Source organism: Asterias amurensis, chromosome 2, assembly GCF_032118995.1.
Source record: "Asterias amurensis chromosome 2, ASM3211899v1".
NCBI classification, from domain to species: Eukaryota; Metazoa; Echinodermata; class Asteroidea; order Forcipulatida; family Asteriidae; genus Asterias; species Asterias amurensis.
The window spans coordinates 11,216,376-11,235,892 of record NC_092649.1 but is presented as its reverse complement, the minus strand read 5'-3'; the positions used below and the strand labels follow the sequence as shown (position 1 = coordinate 11,235,892).

The 19,517-nt window shown below is 38.6% G+C and overlaps 2 protein-coding genes across 3 annotated transcripts; one reads left to right on the top strand and one right to left on the bottom strand.

The window, feature by feature from the left end:
• The first annotated feature begins 768 nt into the window (after nucleotides 1-768).
• Nucleotides 769-4,558, top strand: LOC139934024 (neurotrypsin-like). Of its 2 annotated transcripts, none has more exons than XM_071928296.1 (6): nucleotides 769-869; nucleotides 1,185-1,502; nucleotides 1,986-2,042; nucleotides 2,453-2,506; nucleotides 3,846-3,905; nucleotides 4,421-4,558. In XM_071928296.1, exons 1-5 carry the CDS (start codon nucleotides 800-802, stop codon nucleotides 3,884-3,886), a joined length of 540 nt encoding a protein of 179 aa, XP_071784397.1. In that variant the 5' UTR covers nucleotides 769-799; the 3' UTR covers nucleotides 3,887-3,905; nucleotides 4,421-4,558. The 2 variants fall into 2 exon arrangements, with proteins under 2 accessions (XP_071784397.1, XP_071784398.1); XM_071928297.1 differs by having other exon boundaries at nucleotides 797-863.
• Nucleotides 4,559-4,631: 73 nt separating this feature from the next.
• Nucleotides 4,632-19,146, bottom strand: LOC139954109 (protein DD3-3-like). The gene is made up of 14 exons (XM_071953770.1): nucleotides 18,998-19,146; nucleotides 16,504-16,690; nucleotides 15,065-15,142; nucleotides 14,274-14,415; nucleotides 13,125-13,307; nucleotides 11,202-11,394; nucleotides 9,969-10,135; nucleotides 9,381-9,624; nucleotides 8,980-9,042; nucleotides 8,523-8,656; nucleotides 8,238-8,381; nucleotides 7,044-7,097; nucleotides 6,633-6,807; nucleotides 4,632-6,252 (listed from the first exon to the last, which is right to left on the bottom strand). The coding sequence occupies exons 2-14, from the start codon at nucleotides 16,648-16,650 to the stop codon at nucleotides 6,039-6,041; spliced, it is 1,938 nt and encodes a 645-aa protein (XP_071809871.1). The 5' UTR covers nucleotides 16,651-16,690; nucleotides 18,998-19,146; the 3' UTR covers nucleotides 4,632-6,038.
• Between the last annotated feature and the right edge of the window lie 371 nt (nucleotides 19,147-19,517).

The following is a 19,517-nucleotide window of genomic DNA, read 5'->3' as shown; positions in this document are numbered from 1 at the left end:
TACATGTACATGACTGTATATGTACATATATGTGCGCGCGTAAGAGAGCGTGCATGCACTGAACCTACGTATATGCAGCAAGAATATTCACGTATTTTATGATAGCCTCGAATACCCAACGTAAAACAATGGTTAACGTGTTCTCCGTCGACCAAGGGCGTTTAATACTGCAAGGACGGTTTTGCACGGGCCGGACACAACTGCATATGTAAATGTGTCCGGGCGGACACAGCTGCTTTATGCAGCAGCGTTCGGGCGGACACGATTGCATATGCAAAACCGTCCGGCGGACAACATTGCATATGCAAAAACGTCATCGGGATATTATTGCATAGAGGACATAGTTGCATGCGACACCGGTCTTACAAACCCTTCAATTTAATTGGATACTAACTTGCAATGAACGCATCGCTCTGATTTGAAAATTCTCTGATGATACTGCTGTGAGAGCGTAAGGGGGTGTCTGTGTATGGGTCTTTCACAAAAAAAAAATAACAATGGAGTCCGAGGGATCTGTTTGTTCCATCCGCACACCATAAGAGCATTATTTACAAAAGGAAATTAAGAACAACATTTGTGTTGTTAGTAGTACTATGGCATGTACATGTACATGTAAGGTTGAAGGTCAATCTGACAGGAAAATCTCAGCTTTTAAAGGCCGGTATCTCGTGTTATCACAATTCGGAGTGTGACGTCTGATGTACAGCCCAGCTTGGTACTTACATAAGTGTAACCCAAGACGAACTGACATCATTCAGACAAGTTCTTTCTTCCCTCACGCACTACTCTTCGATACATAATGAAGTGTATCCAGCTAATGACTCTAGCATGCTTGGGATTAGCAGTCGTTAGTGTCGACGCAGGTATCGGTAAGAAGGCTCTTTTTAACGCAACTTACTATTTAAGGCACTACTGGACAGTATTGGTACTTACATACAAAGCTTACTTGGTTACCGAAAACGGCTCCCTCAGAAGTATCGTGGTTTTTGAGATTTAGAAAAAGGTATTTCTCACTAAAATAATATCTCAAAGCATTCAATAAAAAACGTGTGTTTTTTCTTGCCATTTTTCATTATCATTTTAAAACTGAGGTCTCGCACAAAAAACTCACACAGTGCAAAACAACACTGATTTGATTGAGGCGCAAATACATTATTTATTAATTTATTTTAATTATAATTTAGAGGGGCATGGTGTTCTTCTTCGATTGCGAGATGGGGAAAGTCGGAACGAGGGACGCGTGGAAATCTACCACGGGCTGGAATGGTACACGCTTTGTAATGAAACCTGGAACGAGAACATCGCCCAGGTTGTCTGCAGACAGCTTGGCTACAGTGGGGTCCAGCGCGTCGGGAACACCCACGACTTCGGCCTGTCGATGTGCCAGATTTTCCCGGGATACATGTGTGATGGGGACGAGGATTCACTCGCGCAGTGCGACGAAATACAGGCAGCGGGTTATGAGTTCTGCGAGATTGGAGCTGCAGTGGTTTGCCAAACTTGTAAGACATGATAATTATTTGAATAACTTTTAGTAATATCATTTTTGATGTGAAATTAGTAGTATCTAATATTCAATAAGAGCTTTTGTTATATAACACGTTTCTTTGTGTACTTATTAGAGAATTGAAACAATTTACATGTACAAAATTCAGTTCATTTTCGTATACTACACAGTATTCGGTTTTTTTTTAAGTGAAAGTCTTCTTGGCCTATCATCGAGTCTCAGAAAATGAACCAAGAGAGTCTAAGTTCCCCCGTTTCAAAAACAGTTCGAATTAAAATGAATACCTGTCAGGTTTCCTTCAGATAAGGGCAACACAAAAATTGCACTGTAGGCCTATAGGCCCCATTTTCCCCGTTTTTGGTAAACACTTGACTTGTGAATCTTAACTTATTCAGCTATTACCATTGAATAAAAAATGAAAGCAGGCGGATAAACTGAAACTAATTTTGATGACGCTTTATATCTGTTCATATTAAAGATCAGGAAGAGCTTGAGCGACATTTGATAAGAGCCATTGCACACAAACTTGCTTACGGTGAGTAAACGTCACATGACGTCATAAATTATCATAAAAGGTAAAATTATTAGATGACTTTAGACCATTGCGAGAGTGTTTTGCATAATTCAATTGAATTATAGCCACAACTATAAAATCGTGGGTACACTTTTTGTTGATACAAAGACAACAAAAAGATGTATAAATATTGAGTTACTCTTTGCAGATGTATTCAACAGCTCCAAGCACTGTCTATTCACCATTGACACCGCAATTGCATTGATACAACTATAAAAATACAATGATTTTCAAACTGGTGTTCATAAATGGTCACTGACAATATGTGTACCCACAGTTGTGGCTGTGCACAAAGGCAGACGATAACCTCCTTGGTCATGACTTACCAACATGTTACTAACGTTATTCTGGTTTGTTGTATTGATCATCAGAGAGCGCTCGAAGTTTACTCCAGGAAGACTTGGATGAAAAACGTACCGAGAAAGGTAATTATTATGGAAACTAAAAGTAAGCATTGGCTACGGAAGCGTTTTACCCGCCACATGAATAAAAATGTCTCTCAAAGTTAACGTGTACGTACACAATGAGTTATCATGTACGTACTCAATAAGTTTAGACTTATTGTGCACTTACACGATAACTTATAGAGAGAACAAAATTTGAATTCATTTGGTGGCTATATGCTTCCGAATTGGACCTTTGTTTTGCTTGTCGTCCATTGTTTTAGGTAATTCTTGGTACACCAATACTGCAAAGCCTTCTTTACAATATTTTTGTGTTGGTAGAACATAATATGAGCAATTTGTTCAACCATAGCGGGTTTTTATATAGCTAAACTAGTCTCCTGTTGCTTAAATTACACTTTCAACGTGTAAGAAATAAGCCATGTTTCATATTATTCCTTGTCCATCTGTACATGTAATGCAAGGGTTAACCATCACTTCACGTTATATCCCATGGCCTACGTTACATCAAAGGGTCAACCCGACCCACTTGCAATCCAGCATGAATTCAAATAGTGTTTGGCTGCCCTTCATAAAACAAGATTTAGGCCACAAGGTCAATCACTACATGAATTAACGGTCTAGGATGAAAAATTTTTATTTGTAAAGATAACAATCCTTGATCAAAACTGGAACTGTGACCCGATTGGTGGGTGCTATTGTACAGGAGAGCGTAGTTTACTCTGATAATATGACTGGTCGTCTAGTGGCGTCAATCCAATAGCAGGGTCCAACACCAATGATTGCTCTTACTATCTTTAAGTCAGTGGACACTATTGGTATATCACTTAAAATAATTTTCAAAATAAAACCTTACTTGGTAACAAGTAATGGGGAGCTGTTGATCAAACATTGTGAGAAATGGCTCCCTCTGAAGTGCCATATTTTTCGAGAAAGAAGTAATTTTCCACGAGTTTAATTTCGAGACCTCAGATTTAGAATTTGAGGGATCGAAATCAACCATATAAACGCAAACAACTTCGTGTGACAGGGTTGGTTTTTCTTTCATTGTTATCTTGCAAGTTCGTTGGCGGATTGAGCTTAATTTTTCACTGGTTTGTTATTTTATGCATATGTTGAGATACACCAACTGTGAAGGTTTGTCTTAGACAATTACCAATAGTGTCCACTGCCTTTGAATCTTGGAGTTTATAATGCAAGGATTGGGGGAAACAGACTTCACTGTTGTTTTTTTTTGGTTTTTTTTTTTTTTTTTTGGGGGGGGGGGGGGGCAACTTTCACAGAACGTTTATAATGTTGTCATCACAATGGCCGCCCACGCGCAAAACTTGACCATCTCTTTATACCGATATCTTTTCAGTAAAGTTTGCCGACTTTCTCGAAGAAAAGGACCTTGACTAAATACACATTTCCAACTCTGGTAAGTACGCCCCTTTTTCAAACAATAAATCACAAAGTTTTCTGAGTTTAACGGATACAGCTTTCCAATATTCAATATGCTCTTGTTATAAAAGACTGGTTTGAGAACTTGAACTTTGGATGTTAATGAAGATCATCAATGATCGAAACTTCGATTTGTAGCACACACAGCTCTTGAGTTTAAGATGATTTGGTTAAAAAAAAATCCCATAAATTTCAGATATATATATAATAAATTTAAGCTCTTTGTCATTAATATAGAGTGAGATTTGATTTGCATTGTCGGGTTCCAGGCGCCTCACTCGTAAGTGAATTGTGCGCTATAAAGAAATTCACTTATCAATATTAAATGATGTGAAATACTTGTTCAACTTTCTTATCTTCTGGTAAGATTTTTTATTTCTGTCGTGCGAAATGTGTATCTTATGAACTGACTACCTTTTCCTCCAATAATATTTAATGTACTTGATAAATTTAATTTATTTAGCTATTTCTTCTTCTTAAATTTTGCATTAGACCATGATGAGGTGGCTGATGAGAGTTTGAAAGACACATCACCTAAAACGTATCAGCTTTCCTATGATCCGGCCTAAACAAATCTTATGTTTTCGTTTTAGTAAAGGATTTGAAGACCGGTTTGGCAATAATTATTTTGTTAGATTTTGATATAGTTCAATTTTACAAACAAATAGTAAGAACTCTTTGAGACTCGTAAGTTTTTTATGCTACAATTATTTATTTAAAAACTTATTTTGCTGGGTTGCACAAAGATGTAGTCGAAAATTAATACTACTTTGATTGTTTGCTTCACAATAATTAATAGCATATATCGCTGCTGTACTCCCAAACTTAAATAATTTGGTTCGCACCAACTGATTACAAAATTATATATATTTTTATTTTTTTGCAAGCAAGTTATCATCGGTATTGCATGGACTTGAATCGTTCGTATGGTTAAGATGATGGCCCTTACATGTACCTCGATATTTTACTCATAGGGGAAATCCTGACAGAAACCTTTGTGCTGACTCGATTGGATAACGTGTAATGTGTTTTCAACACGCTGAGTGCACTTTTAAAGCTTCGTAAAGTTCTAGAGCAAAGCAACAACTCTGAATAGGCCTCCGGGTAAAATGCCAATTGAACTCAAACGTTAAAGCTAAGTAGAAGATTGAAATAATGACTAAGGAAATCGGTGTCTGTATGGAATAATGTGAAAGAAAAAACAATTAATGAAACGGAACGAGCTGAAAAGCTTGTTAATGCGAATTAGTCTTTTGTAAAGGGGGAGGGATGCAAAAAGGTAAAAGCAAATACTTATACAGTGTTTTTTAATGAAGTATTGTTTGAAAAGCTAATAAGATTTTTAAAATCACTTAATGTAAGCATTAAAAATCACTTAATTTTTACTTTATTGTTCGCATTCACTCACATGCCAAATGGTAAATTGCAAAATGCATAGACTCATGGAAATAAAATTAATTGTTGATGTTGCTTATAATGAATCTTTAACTACAGGGTTTGATGTGTGTTTAAGCTTTTCATTAGAAACTGACATAAGAACAAAGGAGGTCCCATAAAGTAGGCACTTGAAACACTTTGTGAACATACACGTTTAAACACAATGTTGTGAACAGCGTTTAAGTGCACATTAACAATGGTCTCTTAGGTTTGAGTAGGGCACAAGTAAAATGAATTACCAAAGAGTGTATGTAATAATAATATAATAATAACAATGGAACGCAGAGCATGATGTCTCTTACAGGCTTGAGTTAGTGCGCAAGTACAATAAATGTCCACAGAGAACATAGATCTTTGTGATCTTTGTGTGTGCTTGTCTCGAGTACTCTGCAAATACTCCTGCTGTGTTTGATGTCAGTGTTGCAAACCAATGGCAAACTTTCTGATACATTCGCAATAATGAAGAAACCCATAATATTTTATTGCAATTCCATAAAATACTTGGAATTAAGATCATGGTTTTTGTTGTCTTATAATTAGTAAAGGTACTAATGTATATCTTAAGTAGACGTGATGAAAGCCACAAGCTACGACTCATAACAGCTCTGAATAATCACATTTATCATTCAATAATGAGCCCCTGATTGAAGAGTCCCATCCGTGGATTACAGACTCACTGCTGTTGCTTGACGAGCAGGCGACCTTTCTGGCTCCGGTTGGTGAAGTTGTTGTTGCGAGTACACATATAGAAGTACTCACCACTAGGGAACTGGATCAGGGCGCCCCCATACGAGGCAGGTGCGTTATTCATATCTTTATTCAGAGCTTTGTTCGCTGCCACCTTTGTTTCAATTGATTCATCGCCACAGGTTGCAGTTTTCTCGCATCTGGAAAAAGCAAAAAGCCCCCAAAGTTGAGTCATTAGAAATCACCCATCTTCAGGTCTAACCACGGACGCTTATGAGTTCTTAAACAGAAATGGGCAAAGTTTCACAATGACCGTTTTCTAAACAAAATGCAAAGTAGAGGGATCTTGTTTAAACCCAATTTATACCGAACTCGTTCTCACTACGTTCTGAAAAATATAGTCTTGATGCAAGACGTTGTTGTTCACACTATCACAACTATAGTCGCGATCCCTCCGTACCGAGCTCATTTATCGCCTTGCACCAAGACTACATTTTTCAGAACGTCTAGTGAGAACGAGTTCGCTGTGATGAGAGAAGTTAATGCCAACCAGCATCGTATGTGTTCCATTAAAACTTACTGGTAGTATCCTGATGTAGCTAGGTTGATCACCAAGTCCTTGGCAGTGATACTAGGAGTGTCTTGGAAGTAGATCCACTTCACATGTGCGTTGGTCCACATCGTAGTTTCCTCAAAGGACAGTGGATAGTTCTTGAGTCTATCTTCCAACTGAACTACATTGCTGCGATCGCTGCCTGTTGATTTGGGAGAAGAGACTAGACATGTATCAAGTTTACATTGGTTTAAATCTTGAGTCCAGAGTGTAATTAAACAATATATATAGTTGTTTGATGATTGGAACAATATTTGCAAAAGAAGACCCAATGCTTAGAATAATTAGTTTTTTTTCCACTACATATTGTTCCTCACCAAAACAAATCGATACCAAGAAAGGAATTCAGTTCCGAATTGAGTCAAAGATTTAACTTACCGGCTCTTCCTTCTCCAGCATTACCCGCGTTGTTGTTATTGTGAGTATTAGATCCTATGAACACAAACCAATGATGACAGTAAAAAAGTTGATATTGGATATTGGACGTTCCTATAGGTGTGTACAGTGAATGTCTACCTTGTACATCGATATTGGTTATTGAACATTTCCATAGGTTTGTAAAGTGAATGTCTACCTTGTACATCGATATTGGTTATTGAACATTTCCATAGGTTTGTAAAGTGAATGTCAACCTTGTACATCGATATTGGTTATTGAACATTTCCATAGGTTTGTAAAGTGAATGTCAACCTTGTACATCGATATTGGTTATTGAACATTTCCATAGGTTTGTAAAGTGAATGTCTACCTTGTACATCGATATTGGTTATTGAACATTTCCATAGGTTTGTAAAGTGAATGTCAACCTTGTACATCGATATTGGATATTGGATATTCCCGTAGGTTTGTACAGTGAATGTCAACCTTGCACATCGATATTGGTAATGAACATTCCCTTAGATTTGTACATTATGTCAATACATCGATATTGGATGTTGGACATTCCCGTAGGTTTGTGCAGTGAATGTCTACCTGGTACATCGATATTGGATGTTGGACATTCCCGTAGGTTTGTACAGTGAATGTCTACATTGTACATCGATATTGGATGTTGGACATTCCCGTAGGTTTGTACAGTGAATGTCTACCTTTTACATCGATATTGGATGTTGGACATTCCCGTAGGTTTGTACAGTGAATGTCAACCTTGCACATCGATATTGGTATGAACATTCCCTTAGATTTGTACATTATGTCAATACATCGATATTGAATGTTGGACATCCCGTAGGTTTGTACAGTGAACGTCTACCTTGTACATCGATATTGGATGTTGGACATTCCCGTAGGTTTGTACAGTGAATGTCAACCTTGTACATCGATATTGGATATAAAACATTCCCGTAGGTTTGTGCAGTGAATTGATGGATATTGGACACTCCCGTAGGTTTTGTAGTGGATGTCTACCTTGTGCATCGATATTGGAAATTTGACATCCCCATAGGTTTGTACAGAGTGTGTCTACCTTGTACATGATAGTTGAAACACTGATAAGTTCTATATTGGGTAACTGCTCTTGTACTGAGAGGGGTCATTGTAAAAGCTGCACCCAAAAGTAAGCTTTTGGTTCACCTGTCCACTGTACGTGTACTAGATCACCATCATTGATCTCTAGATTATTGGGGATGAAGTCATATTCTACTGCTGGGATTGTCTGCTGCAGGTTGCCGCGTTTCCCTCGGACGTTCAGGTTGTAGATGGTGGACGATTCCAATCCTGTAATGAATCAAACCTCAGAGTATAAATTGAATAGCAACATGTGCTGTATAATGCAGATAGCTGGCAGAATCAGATTATAGTGTGTGTTCCCCTACCGCCCCAAAAAAGTTGATAATTTTAAGAAACAGGTTATTTTACCAGCAGGTCGTGGCATCATCAGCATCGCATGGGAACGATCCTGGAAAGTGCGACCATACTGAGCTGTGTTGACAGCAAGAGAGAGTTGGACACCGGCCACGATGTCAACATCGGGGTCATTTTTGACAGGAGATCTGAACAAAGCAGGAGCAGAAAAACACGACGAATAAGGAATTATTTCGTTGGTTGGAAGTTGTCCAATGAGGGGGAAATAACCCCTGACTCGTTTTAAAGTACATTTGGTTAAATCCGTTGAAAACATGTATTTCCTCTACTTCTTCAATCTTAAACAGCGCAATACTCTGTCTGCCAAAAATCATTCATTGTGTTTTTGCATTCTGTGCTCACATGTGCCTCTGAGCGGACTGTAGGCTTGGCTTATGCCATAATACCATGTTCATTTATATGATGACATTGAAGAATACATACTTTGGCTTATTTAGAAAGTTATACTTACGCATCACCATTAGAATTAGAATCAGTCGTCTGTGGATTGTAGTCTCCAGTAGTGATGTTATATCTGTAACAAAACAAACATGTGTATTTCAACATTTGCAGTGGGCTCTATTTTTAATTTATCGAATCATATCTTCCAGGAAGGTGATGAAACATTTGTTAGAACCCAAATGTTGTGTAGTTCTCAGTTTGATCTAAACTCATGATATATTCTGTTGATATCCAGTGCAGACTCCACACTATAGCTAGACTTGAACCAAGTCTACACCTGGTTCGCATGACACCCCTATACCCAGACTTGACTCAAGTCTACACTATACCTAGACTGGACTCAAGTCTACACTATACCTGATTCGCATGACACATACCTATATCTAGGCTTGACTCAAGTCTACACTATACCTGATTCGCATGACACATCGCTGCGTTTCACCGGAGGGGAAATATGGCAAGGTCCACTCGTAGCGACTGGCTTCACCATCAGGTGTGTTGCCAAGGTGATTAACACGGGTCGTTGGAGATACCAGACAATCAGGAGCATCTAGGGCCACCAGACACTGTTCATCCTCTTCTCCTTCTGGTCGACCCCATACGTACTGAATTCCATTGGAACTATTTGCTTGACACTCGGCCTGGCTGGTGAATTCTGATTAGGGAGCGAGAAGGCAGTATCAAGTCAACAGAACCGTTTTACCAGAATGTTACAATGCATTTATGAGTGGCAAAATGCCGGCTACGAATGTAGCTCAGAACAAAATGTAGTTTGTATTAAAACACACACAACTCTCTTCGCACAGTCGGCTAAATTACTTTTAAATTATATTTGTAAAAGTTTGCATTGTGTATGAGTTGGTATTTCTCTGAATAGTTGTAATTTGTTGCTTACATAAAATTAAGGGGGATGACGTCATACGACGTGTTCATACGTCTTTGGGACCTACACGTGTTGGTCGAAAATAATTAGTGCTGACAATGAGTTTGTGTACGTACGTATAGCTTTCTCCAGGTAGTTAGTAAAAGCCAGCCATTGACCGCCATTGCTGGTACAGTCTTGCTCATTGTTCCATCGTGACCAGTGTTTCCTACCGGAGCCGTCTGGGTACTGCTCCACACACTCGTATTTCTGCTGCACATTATAGCTCTCCGACTGATAATATCTGCCACGATATAATTATGAAGATGTTTTCTAATTATTAACAATGGAAACGGGCGCCACGAAGAACTCTTAGCCAATAGGGAGGTTTAGCTGAATCCTGAACGTCAGAAAATGTTGTTGCTAAAACAATTACGTTTTAAGTATACGTGAAGTTACCATTTTCTCACGTCAGCTATGTAGGCCTACGTGAAGATGAAGACGTCATACGTGAGCATGTTAAGCCAAAAGTGGTGACGTCACTTAGAAATAGCACCATTTTCTGACCTTCACGTTCACGCTTTTGTTCTTGGTAACGTGCAGCAAAACCTCCCCCAACGATAGGTCTTCCATTGACTTCAATGAGGGCGCTGTGCGTGACGCCGTACTTCAATGATCTTTTCCTGAACTTCAGGATTAGGTTAGTAGCATACATGAGTTTTACATTTTAAAATCTTATCTGGTTTAACCCTTGAGGTTCAGGCCTTCAACTTTTAGCTTAATCATTCTCCATGCATCTTCTTGTTTCTAAGATGCACACAATTTTGTTTTAGTTTGCTGTTGTTTAGCGGCCCTTAAAACTGCAGATAACCAAAATAACACGCCTGGCATTTTTGAGTAGTTCTGGTGCGTTTTATGTTCGGGACCCGATATTTGGTCAATGTCCAACCAAAGTGTATTGCCTTCACCATTATCTAGGGTATCTTATCTACAACAGATTATTAGTGATGGACTTTTACGTGTCTACGATTATTAATACGGTTATTAAATAAAACCATCCAGCAACAAACTGAATAGATAATGGAAAAAATATCAACAGGTTATCGATTTGAAAATTTAAGATAAATGAATTTAAAAATGAACAAGACTTTTTTATTTTAATTAACCCCATTATGCACTTTTTTCATAAGCAGCTGTTGTTTTGTCCAAGAGCTGAGATCTTTGGTGCGCATCTTTGGTGCGCGTTTTAACTAAACGCGCTTCGCCTACAATGCGCATTGCATAATAAGACACGTATAGAAACTGACTCCTAAAACGGCGCAAACATCATTATCGTGTGATGACGTCAGCTGAATTTGGCAAATACTAACCCACACAAGTTTTTATCATCGACTAAGACGGCAATATCTTTCCAGGGGGAGGGGTGCCAATAAGGGTAATAGTCCCTCTCCTCTGGACACTCATAGCCACTTCTACCGCCATTTTTATTCTGGCGGGTGTAGATTGAGGAGCTGTATCCAAGTCCATTGTCGGCTTTAAGTTGTTGATCAGCGGTGAACAAACCTGGAATAAGAATGGCGAAGCGAACAACATGAACTTTGTGCTTATAATTGTCAGATAAATTGCACCAGTTGGATACGTAACGCATTGTTTACAGAAAAATTGTTTTTCATCCAACAATAGCCTCCAGTTCTAGAATGAGAACATCAAATTGATTAGTGTTGGAACAATAAACATTATTCTATAAAATGCATCGACAGTTTCTGATTGGTAAAACTTATTTCCCATTTTATCACTTGGTGTTGTGCTGGTACCATGGTTGCTGCAGCTGTGTAAATATCTATGTATATAATTATTCGTTCGCCCAATTAAATTATATTGACCTAATTAACACCTAACACAGTGTTAGGCAGCATCACTGGTGCGTTTTACGTACAATGTATCCAATGCCCGCTCTCCAGATACGCCCCTCCTATACCCTTCTCAACCACTTACACCAACAAATCCAAACGGATTAGATTTGTCAGTTCTGCAGATTTGCCCATTGTCACAGAAAAAAGTTCCTTGTGGGGTACATAAATGCTGATGTCCGGAACTACCCCTACCCCACACACCAACGTTTTAGTGCGATATAAAGGGTATTGCCAACCTTTAATTGGACTCGACTCAAACTTGCTTGGGTCGGACTCATCTCAAGCTTTGATAGTTTTAAATACAAAGCTTATTTGTTGACCATTTGTTGCGTATAGTTAACCGTCAAAAACACTTGGTAATTGTCAAAGACCAGTCTTCCCACTTGGTGTTTCTCCACAGTACGCATAACATAATATAACAAACCTGTGAAAATTTGAGCTTAACTGGTCGTTGAAGTTGCGAGATAATAATGAAAGAAAAAACAACCTTGTTACACGAAGTTGTGTGCTTTCAGATGCTTGATTTCGAGACATCAAAATCTACTATTCTGCATCAAAATCTACTATTCTGATGTCTCGAAGTCAAATTCGTGTAAAATTACTTCTTTCTCGAAAACTACGTTACTTCAGAGGGAGCCGTTTCTCACAATGTTTTATACTATCAACCTCTCCCCATTACTCGTTACCAAGTAATGTTTTAAGCTAATCATTATTTTGAGTAATTACCAACAGTGTCCACTGCCTTTAAGGCACAATTTAAAAAGTAAGACTGTGAAGATCCCATATATATTTTTGTGAACCAAAAAATTCAGTATTCTGTATACATCAATTCAGGCGCGCACCGGGCGCGCAAGTGTTGAGCACCGCGGCCATTGCTGAGGTAACATGTGTCTAGTTTTGTGCACAGAGACATAAGGAAATCATGTTTCTTTTCTCTTTTTATGGAAATTTAATGTCTTTTTCGACAATCTTGGCGATTTCTCTGACATGGCTGCATGATATGACGATTTACTACATTCTTGCTATTTTTTTTAAATGAAGCACAAAGGAAAATACTGAAATTCTGACAAAATCTCATTTTAGTGACTATTTTATGCAGTTTTCGCGTCTTTTCCCCCTAATTCACCTGAGACAAGCACCGTTTTCAAGATGTATTTTCAAAATTGTATAGTCAGCGATCTTCATTAGTATGTCATGATGTCCTAATAAGGAAAATGTGATAGTCGTTGAGGAAAACATCTTGTGTCCATTATGAGTGAAAAGAAACTTAATTTCCTCATGTATGTGTGCACAAAACTAGGCACATGTACACCTCAGCAATGGTGCACAGTGCTCAACACAGCACGCCTGAATTGGTGTATTGGGATCTAAATTGCTTACCAGCGTTACGTTCCCGGGCAAAGCACTTGTCATACCAATCCCATTTCTCATGCACGCCACGTTCCGGCTTGACTGAGTTGAATTTACGTCTATCTGCTCGAGACTTCTTCTCGTTCAAATCGGTGTGCTTTCCATACGCCTGTTTGGCGGGTTCGAATCCATTGCGAAAAGTGTCAGCATTACCTATATGGTAAAATATACGAAAATTAAGTTTGGCTGAGTCTTAAAACTCTTCCTTCTAGCCTTTAAACCCAATTTCCCTCCCACTATCGCTTATACTCCCCTACAAATTCGAATTAGAGGACTTTAAAAGTAACACAAGACATCAATACAGCACCATAACTTTAATAGGGCTGCATTTCGAGACAACATTCAGGCCCGCTGTAGAATTAGGAACAAGTTTTAGGCTGCACTATAAGGGACATCAAGTATTGGCTATATTTATGAGCACGTTTTTGGCTAGATTTGGGGACAATGTTTAGGTTATATTTAGTAATGGGCTACAATCACGATTAAGATGACCCATTGCACATTATGTAGGCCAAACCATGTACCTCTCTTTGTTAAGCAAGATCAAGAGTGACATTCAAAACATTATTAGAGTGCCGCACAACTGTCCGTTTTGTAAAAAGACCACTGACATAGGTCCTTTAGCATAATACTTCGATCTCTCCAAATTAATCAGATTAAGAACTTCGCCAGGCTTCATGCACACCCACTACAGGACCCAATTTTAAAGAACTACTTAGCACAAACGTTTGCTTAGCTTGACATTTTTGCCTTGATAAAAACAGGATTACCAACCACACTTCCACGAGCTCCGAGTTTCAGGATAAGCAAACAGCAGCTGAATACCAGTAACAAGCGATATGCAACAAATGGAAATTTGGTTGGCAACCCTGTTGTTATCAAGGAAGAAATTTCACGCTAAGCAAATTGTTGTGCTTAGCAGCTCTATCAAATTGGGCCCTGTTTTTAACAAATCGATAAATCAAATTGTAGCTTTATGTGAAAACCACATGGTGCCCCTGTGTCGTTCAATGAAACACTTTGGTGTTAGCATCATAAAGGAGGGACCTATACCATGCTCGCACCAGACTACATAAACCCCGACTCCGTGCAGTTTGAACAATCTCAATTTGTCCGTACCTGTAGCAGTAACTGAGTCTGGCTGGCACATATACTGCAGTACAACGTTACAGTTGACATTAGCGTTTCCCCCGCAGCCGTGCTGATTGGTCCATTCGACAGTCATGTGACTCTTGCCGCTTGAACCACTTGCAAAGTATTTCTGACGATGAATATAGAGTGAATGATATTAGAGTCAGATTTGAGGATGGGGGTGGTAAGATTGTCTCAGGTTGAGTTTTGAGAGTGTGGCAAATCACCTTAAAGACAATGGACACTATTGGTAATTGTCAAAGACCAGTCTTCTCACTTTAGTGTATCTCAAGTTATGCACAAAACAACAAAACTGTGAAAATTCGAGCTCAATTGGTCGTCGAAGTTGCGAGATAAATATGAAAGAAAAAATACCCTTGTCATACGAAGTTGTGTGCTTTCATATGCTTGATTTCGGGACCTCAAATTCTAAATCTGAGGTCTCAAAATCAAATTCGTGGAAAATTACTCCTTTCTGGAAACTACGTTACTTCAGAGGGAGCCGTTTCTCAGAGTGTTTTATACATCAACCTCTCCCCATTACTTGATACCAAGTAAGATTTTATGCTCATATTTTTTTTTTAGTAATTACCAATAGTGTCCACTGCCTTTAATTCAAACAAATAGTCTCACATCCTTGGAGTTAAACATTGAATGTTGAAGCACCTTGAGTGTCACTGGATGCTGGATATGAGCGCAATATTATTACACTTAATAGATGATTGCTGTACCATATTGGTGTCTCTTTCGGGAAAAACCCTATTGTTTTCTATGCTTACCATTCGGTATTGACCTTCCTCTTTGGCGGCGGGCGTAGACTTGGCATCTCCCGCATTGTAGCCGCCTTTGTTATTATTCTAACACAAAAGTGTAAAAAAAAATAATGATACCATTATTAGAATAATTTACAAAAAAGTAACGTTTTTGTCGGCGACCTTTTGAATTCCCCCCTTATGCTTTCATAACGTCCGCCGGACGGTTTTGCATATGCAATCGTGTCCCCCGGACGCTGCCGCATAATGCAATTGTGTCCGCCCGGACACATTTGCATATGCAGTTGTGTCCGCCCAGTGCAAAACCGTCCTTGCAGTAAATTCAACGCCCTTGGTCGACGGAATACGTTCGCCAATTTTTTTTACAAGCTAAGTGCATGTCATGAATGAAATGGAAATGTTCGGCCGTTGGGTATTCGCTGCAATCATAAAATACGGGAATATTCATGCTGCATCAGGTTCAGAGCCAGCACGCTCGCTTTAGCGCGCACATACATGTACATGTCCGCCGGACGGATTTAGCATAGCCCCGCACACGATTGCATATGCAAAAGTGTCCGGAGCGGACAGTATTGCATGGTAAAATTAGTTCTTATGTTATTTACAAATTTAAGAGTAGACCCGACCCGAGAGGGCGCTGTTCGTGAATGCAGAAAAACACTTTTTGAAACGTACCAACTCACGACTTGGACGTTCATGTACTTTGCACGTGTGTTTACTATACGCATTGCAGGCAAAGTCTGCCTCGATTGACGTCACAGAAGGGGTGGGCGGAGTCAGCCCCCAAACAACTTTATATATTTTTTTAAACATATAAATCGTGAAAAACAAATACTAAAAAATGTTTTTTATTGTTCGTAAGCATATACTCTTATGTTTGAAAGAAATATCTTTTTTTTATTTCCAGGTGACTTTAAATACATTAAAGAATAGAGAGCATTTACTGACTTAAAACAAACTTCGAAATATCAACTACAATCGTAATCGTTTTGTTGTGTATATCATTTGAGGCATTGGATGGTGAGGTATCAATTTATATTATTTGGTTTGTGGTAACACCATGTGTGTATCTACTTACAAGGTAGAGTTTGTTCTTTAGAGAACTGTCTTTCTTTATTCTACTACTGCGGAGTAGATTGTTCGGATGTTCGGTAGACTTCTCAGTTCTGAAAAGAACTTTCCTGCTTATTAACTATTACCTGGACGGATGGTATAGAAATAGGCTGGGACTACTTTAGCTTGAAGGATTAAATGTACTACCGCGGAGTCAGTTCTTGAAATTGTCTCAACGTTTTGACTAGCTTGCTCTAGTCATCGTCAGGAGACTGGAGAGGTAAGAGAGAAGTGGGCGTATTTATAGGGAGTTCGTTTGATTGTTGTTTCTAATTTAACTTACTTACACAATAATCATAGTTTGTATTGTTATTTTTGTAGTTATTATATACCTGCGAGTCGAACATTCTGTTGTTGCTTTTACGATTGGTAAGGTTTCCGTTTAACCTGTTGTTGGAACCTCTGGGGTTATGGAAGAACACGTCTGCCTGGACGCTGACCAGCGCCGCCAGCAGCAAGACTGCAACAAATCGTGGCATCGTGACAGTCTGGTTCGTGGCTGGTTGATAAACTACAGTTCTGCAAAGTAAATATTACAAAGTGCTTCGTAAAGATCTGAAAACAAATAAATGCAAATACATCTCATATAGAATTTCAGAAGTCGTAACCAAATAGATAAAGGCTATACACAGAAAGGCTGTAAGTGGAGCTGTGTTAACAATTAATTAGTATCAATGTGATATTTCGTATCAAATTACGTATGTCAATAAACTTTCCTTTTTAATTGTGAAATACGAATCCAGGGTTTTGGTAAATGGGCGAATCTGATAACAATGCAAGCTTAAAGTTCGTTTGACCTGGATTTCAGATTAAGACCGGAGTCAGCAAAATGGGCCTGCGATAAGTATAAATATGATGATGCTGTCCTTCTGAGGCTAATTAGAGTATCGGTTGATAACATTAGTTTAAACAGTTTGTGCTTTTCTCCACACTTCTGTTGTCTTATAATGCCAAAGAAACCTGTCCACAAGTCAAAAAAGTTGCGGTTTTTGAGTGTTCGTCGCGTGAAGTCCGGGCCCGCTGAAGGGACCAGAATTTCTTGGAAAATGAAGATACTCTTTGGTGCATCCTAAGTTTTTAGGTTTATCTCTTGATTTTGAGAAGTTTTAGTCTGTGGTTTTTAACCTCACATTTGCTTTTAAAAAGAACTGGTTGGAATTTTAGGAAGCATACCATTGGGCATTGCGATTTAAGCCTGTATTAACTAGGCGTCCGGGAAATTTGGATTAGAATATTATTTAGTTGAACTGTATAAACTTTCTACCGCCTCTTCGGTGTTACTTTTGAGGCAAATTGATTTGTATATTGTATAATAATTGGAGACCCGCCTTCCAATTTGTGTATATTTTTAAATATAAAATAGGCCTAAATTGTTAGACCTTTTTAACGCACGGGAAATTCTCGGGTTAGGGTACTATTCACTCCATGTAGTCACGGCGAGGTCAATTTAAGCCAAAGGTTATTTCTCAAGGGGCAACCAACAAATTTAAGTTGTTCAAAAGAAGGGGAAAAAACAGGAATAAATGTAAGCTCATAATAGGAGAAAATAATTGAAATCAACAAATTATATAAATCCAAAACAGTACGGAGAGTGGGGATAAATAAATAGGCCCAGAGTTCATACACGATAGTCATCACAGGCATACCAACTGAACTGCAGCTATAGGCCTATCAACATCATTAAATACACTGGACACTATTGGTAATTGTCAAAGACCAGTCTTCACACTTGGCGTATCTCAACATATGCATAAAATAACCAACCTGTGAAAATTTGAGCTCAGTCGGTCTTCAAAGTTGCGAGATAATAAAAAAAAAACCTTAGTCACACGAAGTTGTGTGCGTTCAGATGCTTGATTTCGGGACCTCAAAATCTAATTCTTGAAATAAAATTTGTGGAAAGTTACTTCTTTCTCGAAAATTTAATTCAGAAGGAGCCGTTTCTCACACTGTTTTATACCATCAACCTCTCCCCATTATCTCGTTACCAAGAAAGGTTTTATGCTAATAATTATTTTTAGTAATTACCAATAGTGTGCAAACAACAATCGAACAAAACAAACCGAAATGCAAACGCACACCAAACTAAGAAAATACGCAAACATATACAAGTTTAGAGTATACTACGGGTCGGGAAGAACTTTACCATGGGGAAAAAAACCCATGCTTAAAGGAACACGTTGCCTTGGATTGGTCGAGTTGGTCTTTGAAAAGCGTTCTGTAACCGTTTGTTATAAAATGCATATGGATAGAAAGATGTTGTAAAAGTAGAATACAATGATCCACACAAACATGCCTCGAAATTGCGTGGTTTCTTTTTACCTCGTCGATTTACACGGTCGGCCATTTATGGGAGTCAAGTTTTTGACTCCCATAAATGGCCGACCGTGTTAGTTCGCGACGTAAAAGGAAAACTGCAATTTTGAGTGATACTTGTGTGGACCATTACATTCTACTTTTACACCATCTTTCTACCCATATGCATTTCATAACAAACGGTTTCAAACGCTTTATATAGACCAACTCGTCCGATCCAAGGCAACGTGTTCCTTTAAAAAAATACTAGGAAGTACTCTGCTATTTTTCTGTGTTATTTTGCAGCAGTCGGTTAGGCCCACCTTTTATGAAGTTCGGAAAAGGGAAGAATGCAAATGAAACTCTCTGTTTAGCCACGGGCTATTAAATTTCAAATAAAAACACTAAAACCTGGTTTAATTATATCCAATGACAAGCCCCAATTACTTGAGAGCGAATAATAAGTTTTGCTGGTAATAAATTAATAATAATAAAAAGCATTCTGTGACTAACTAAAACAGTACAGCTTACCGATATCCAACGCGACGGCGCCTGTAGTTCTTCAATGAAGCTATGCCGTGGCCGCTACTTATAATAAGTTTTATGTTCCCGGAACTACTTTTTTAACGCCCACTCGAGCTTGAGTTCACGATCACCTCGTTATTACGCCAGTCTCTGGTGAAGTTTGTGAAAGTGATGGTGTTTTATCAGCAGAGTGTGGGTTCGAGTCCCGGTCCGTATGGATCCGACCCCGTCCCAGAAGGGAAAGTGCACGGTGCTACGATATGATGAAAATAAAGCAATAATAGCAATAAACAAAACTAAAATCCATGTTGACAACCAGATTGGTATATAAAACAAAAGTTAATATAGGCCAAGTTTTGATCAGACAGTTTTTAGAAACACAATTTGCGAAAGTTTCAAGATTAAAAAAATGTGAACTTTTAATATCGGACGGATCCATATTAAAGTGGCATTGAAAGAGTTTTACAGGAGACAAAGTGTGATGGACGATTTAACTTTGGAACACTGGATGCATACTGATAAAGTT

What these genes read in the sequence shown, in the direction of transcription:
- LOC139934024 (XM_071928296.1), top strand. Translation starts at nt 800, where the DNA reads ATGAAGTGTATCCAGCTAATGACTCTAGCATGCTTGGGATTAGCAGTC. An exon ending in TGCAGTGGTTTGCCAAACTT is followed by an intron (nt 1,503 to 1,985) that starts GTAAGACATGAT and finishes TTCATATTAAAG; the next exon opens with ATCAGGAAGAGCTTGAGCGA. An exon ending in TGCACACAAACTTGCTTACG is followed by an intron (nt 2,043 to 2,452) that starts GTGAGTAAACGT and finishes ATTGATCATCAG; the next exon opens with AGAGCGCTCGAAGTTTACTC.
- LOC139954109 (XM_071953770.1), bottom strand. Translation starts at nt 16,650, where the DNA reads ATGCCACGATTTGTTGCAGTCTTGCTGCTGGCGGCGCTGGTCAGCGTC. An exon ending in ACAGAATGTTCGACTCGCAG is followed by an intron (nt 15,143 to 16,503) that starts GTATATAATAAC and finishes CTTTTGTGTTAG; the next exon opens with AATAATAACAAAGGCGGCTA. An exon ending in TGCTGGAGAAGGAAGAGCCG is followed by an intron (nt 6,808 to 7,043) that starts GTAAGTTAAATC and finishes CCAAATCAACAG; the next exon opens with GCAGCGATCGCAGCAATGTA.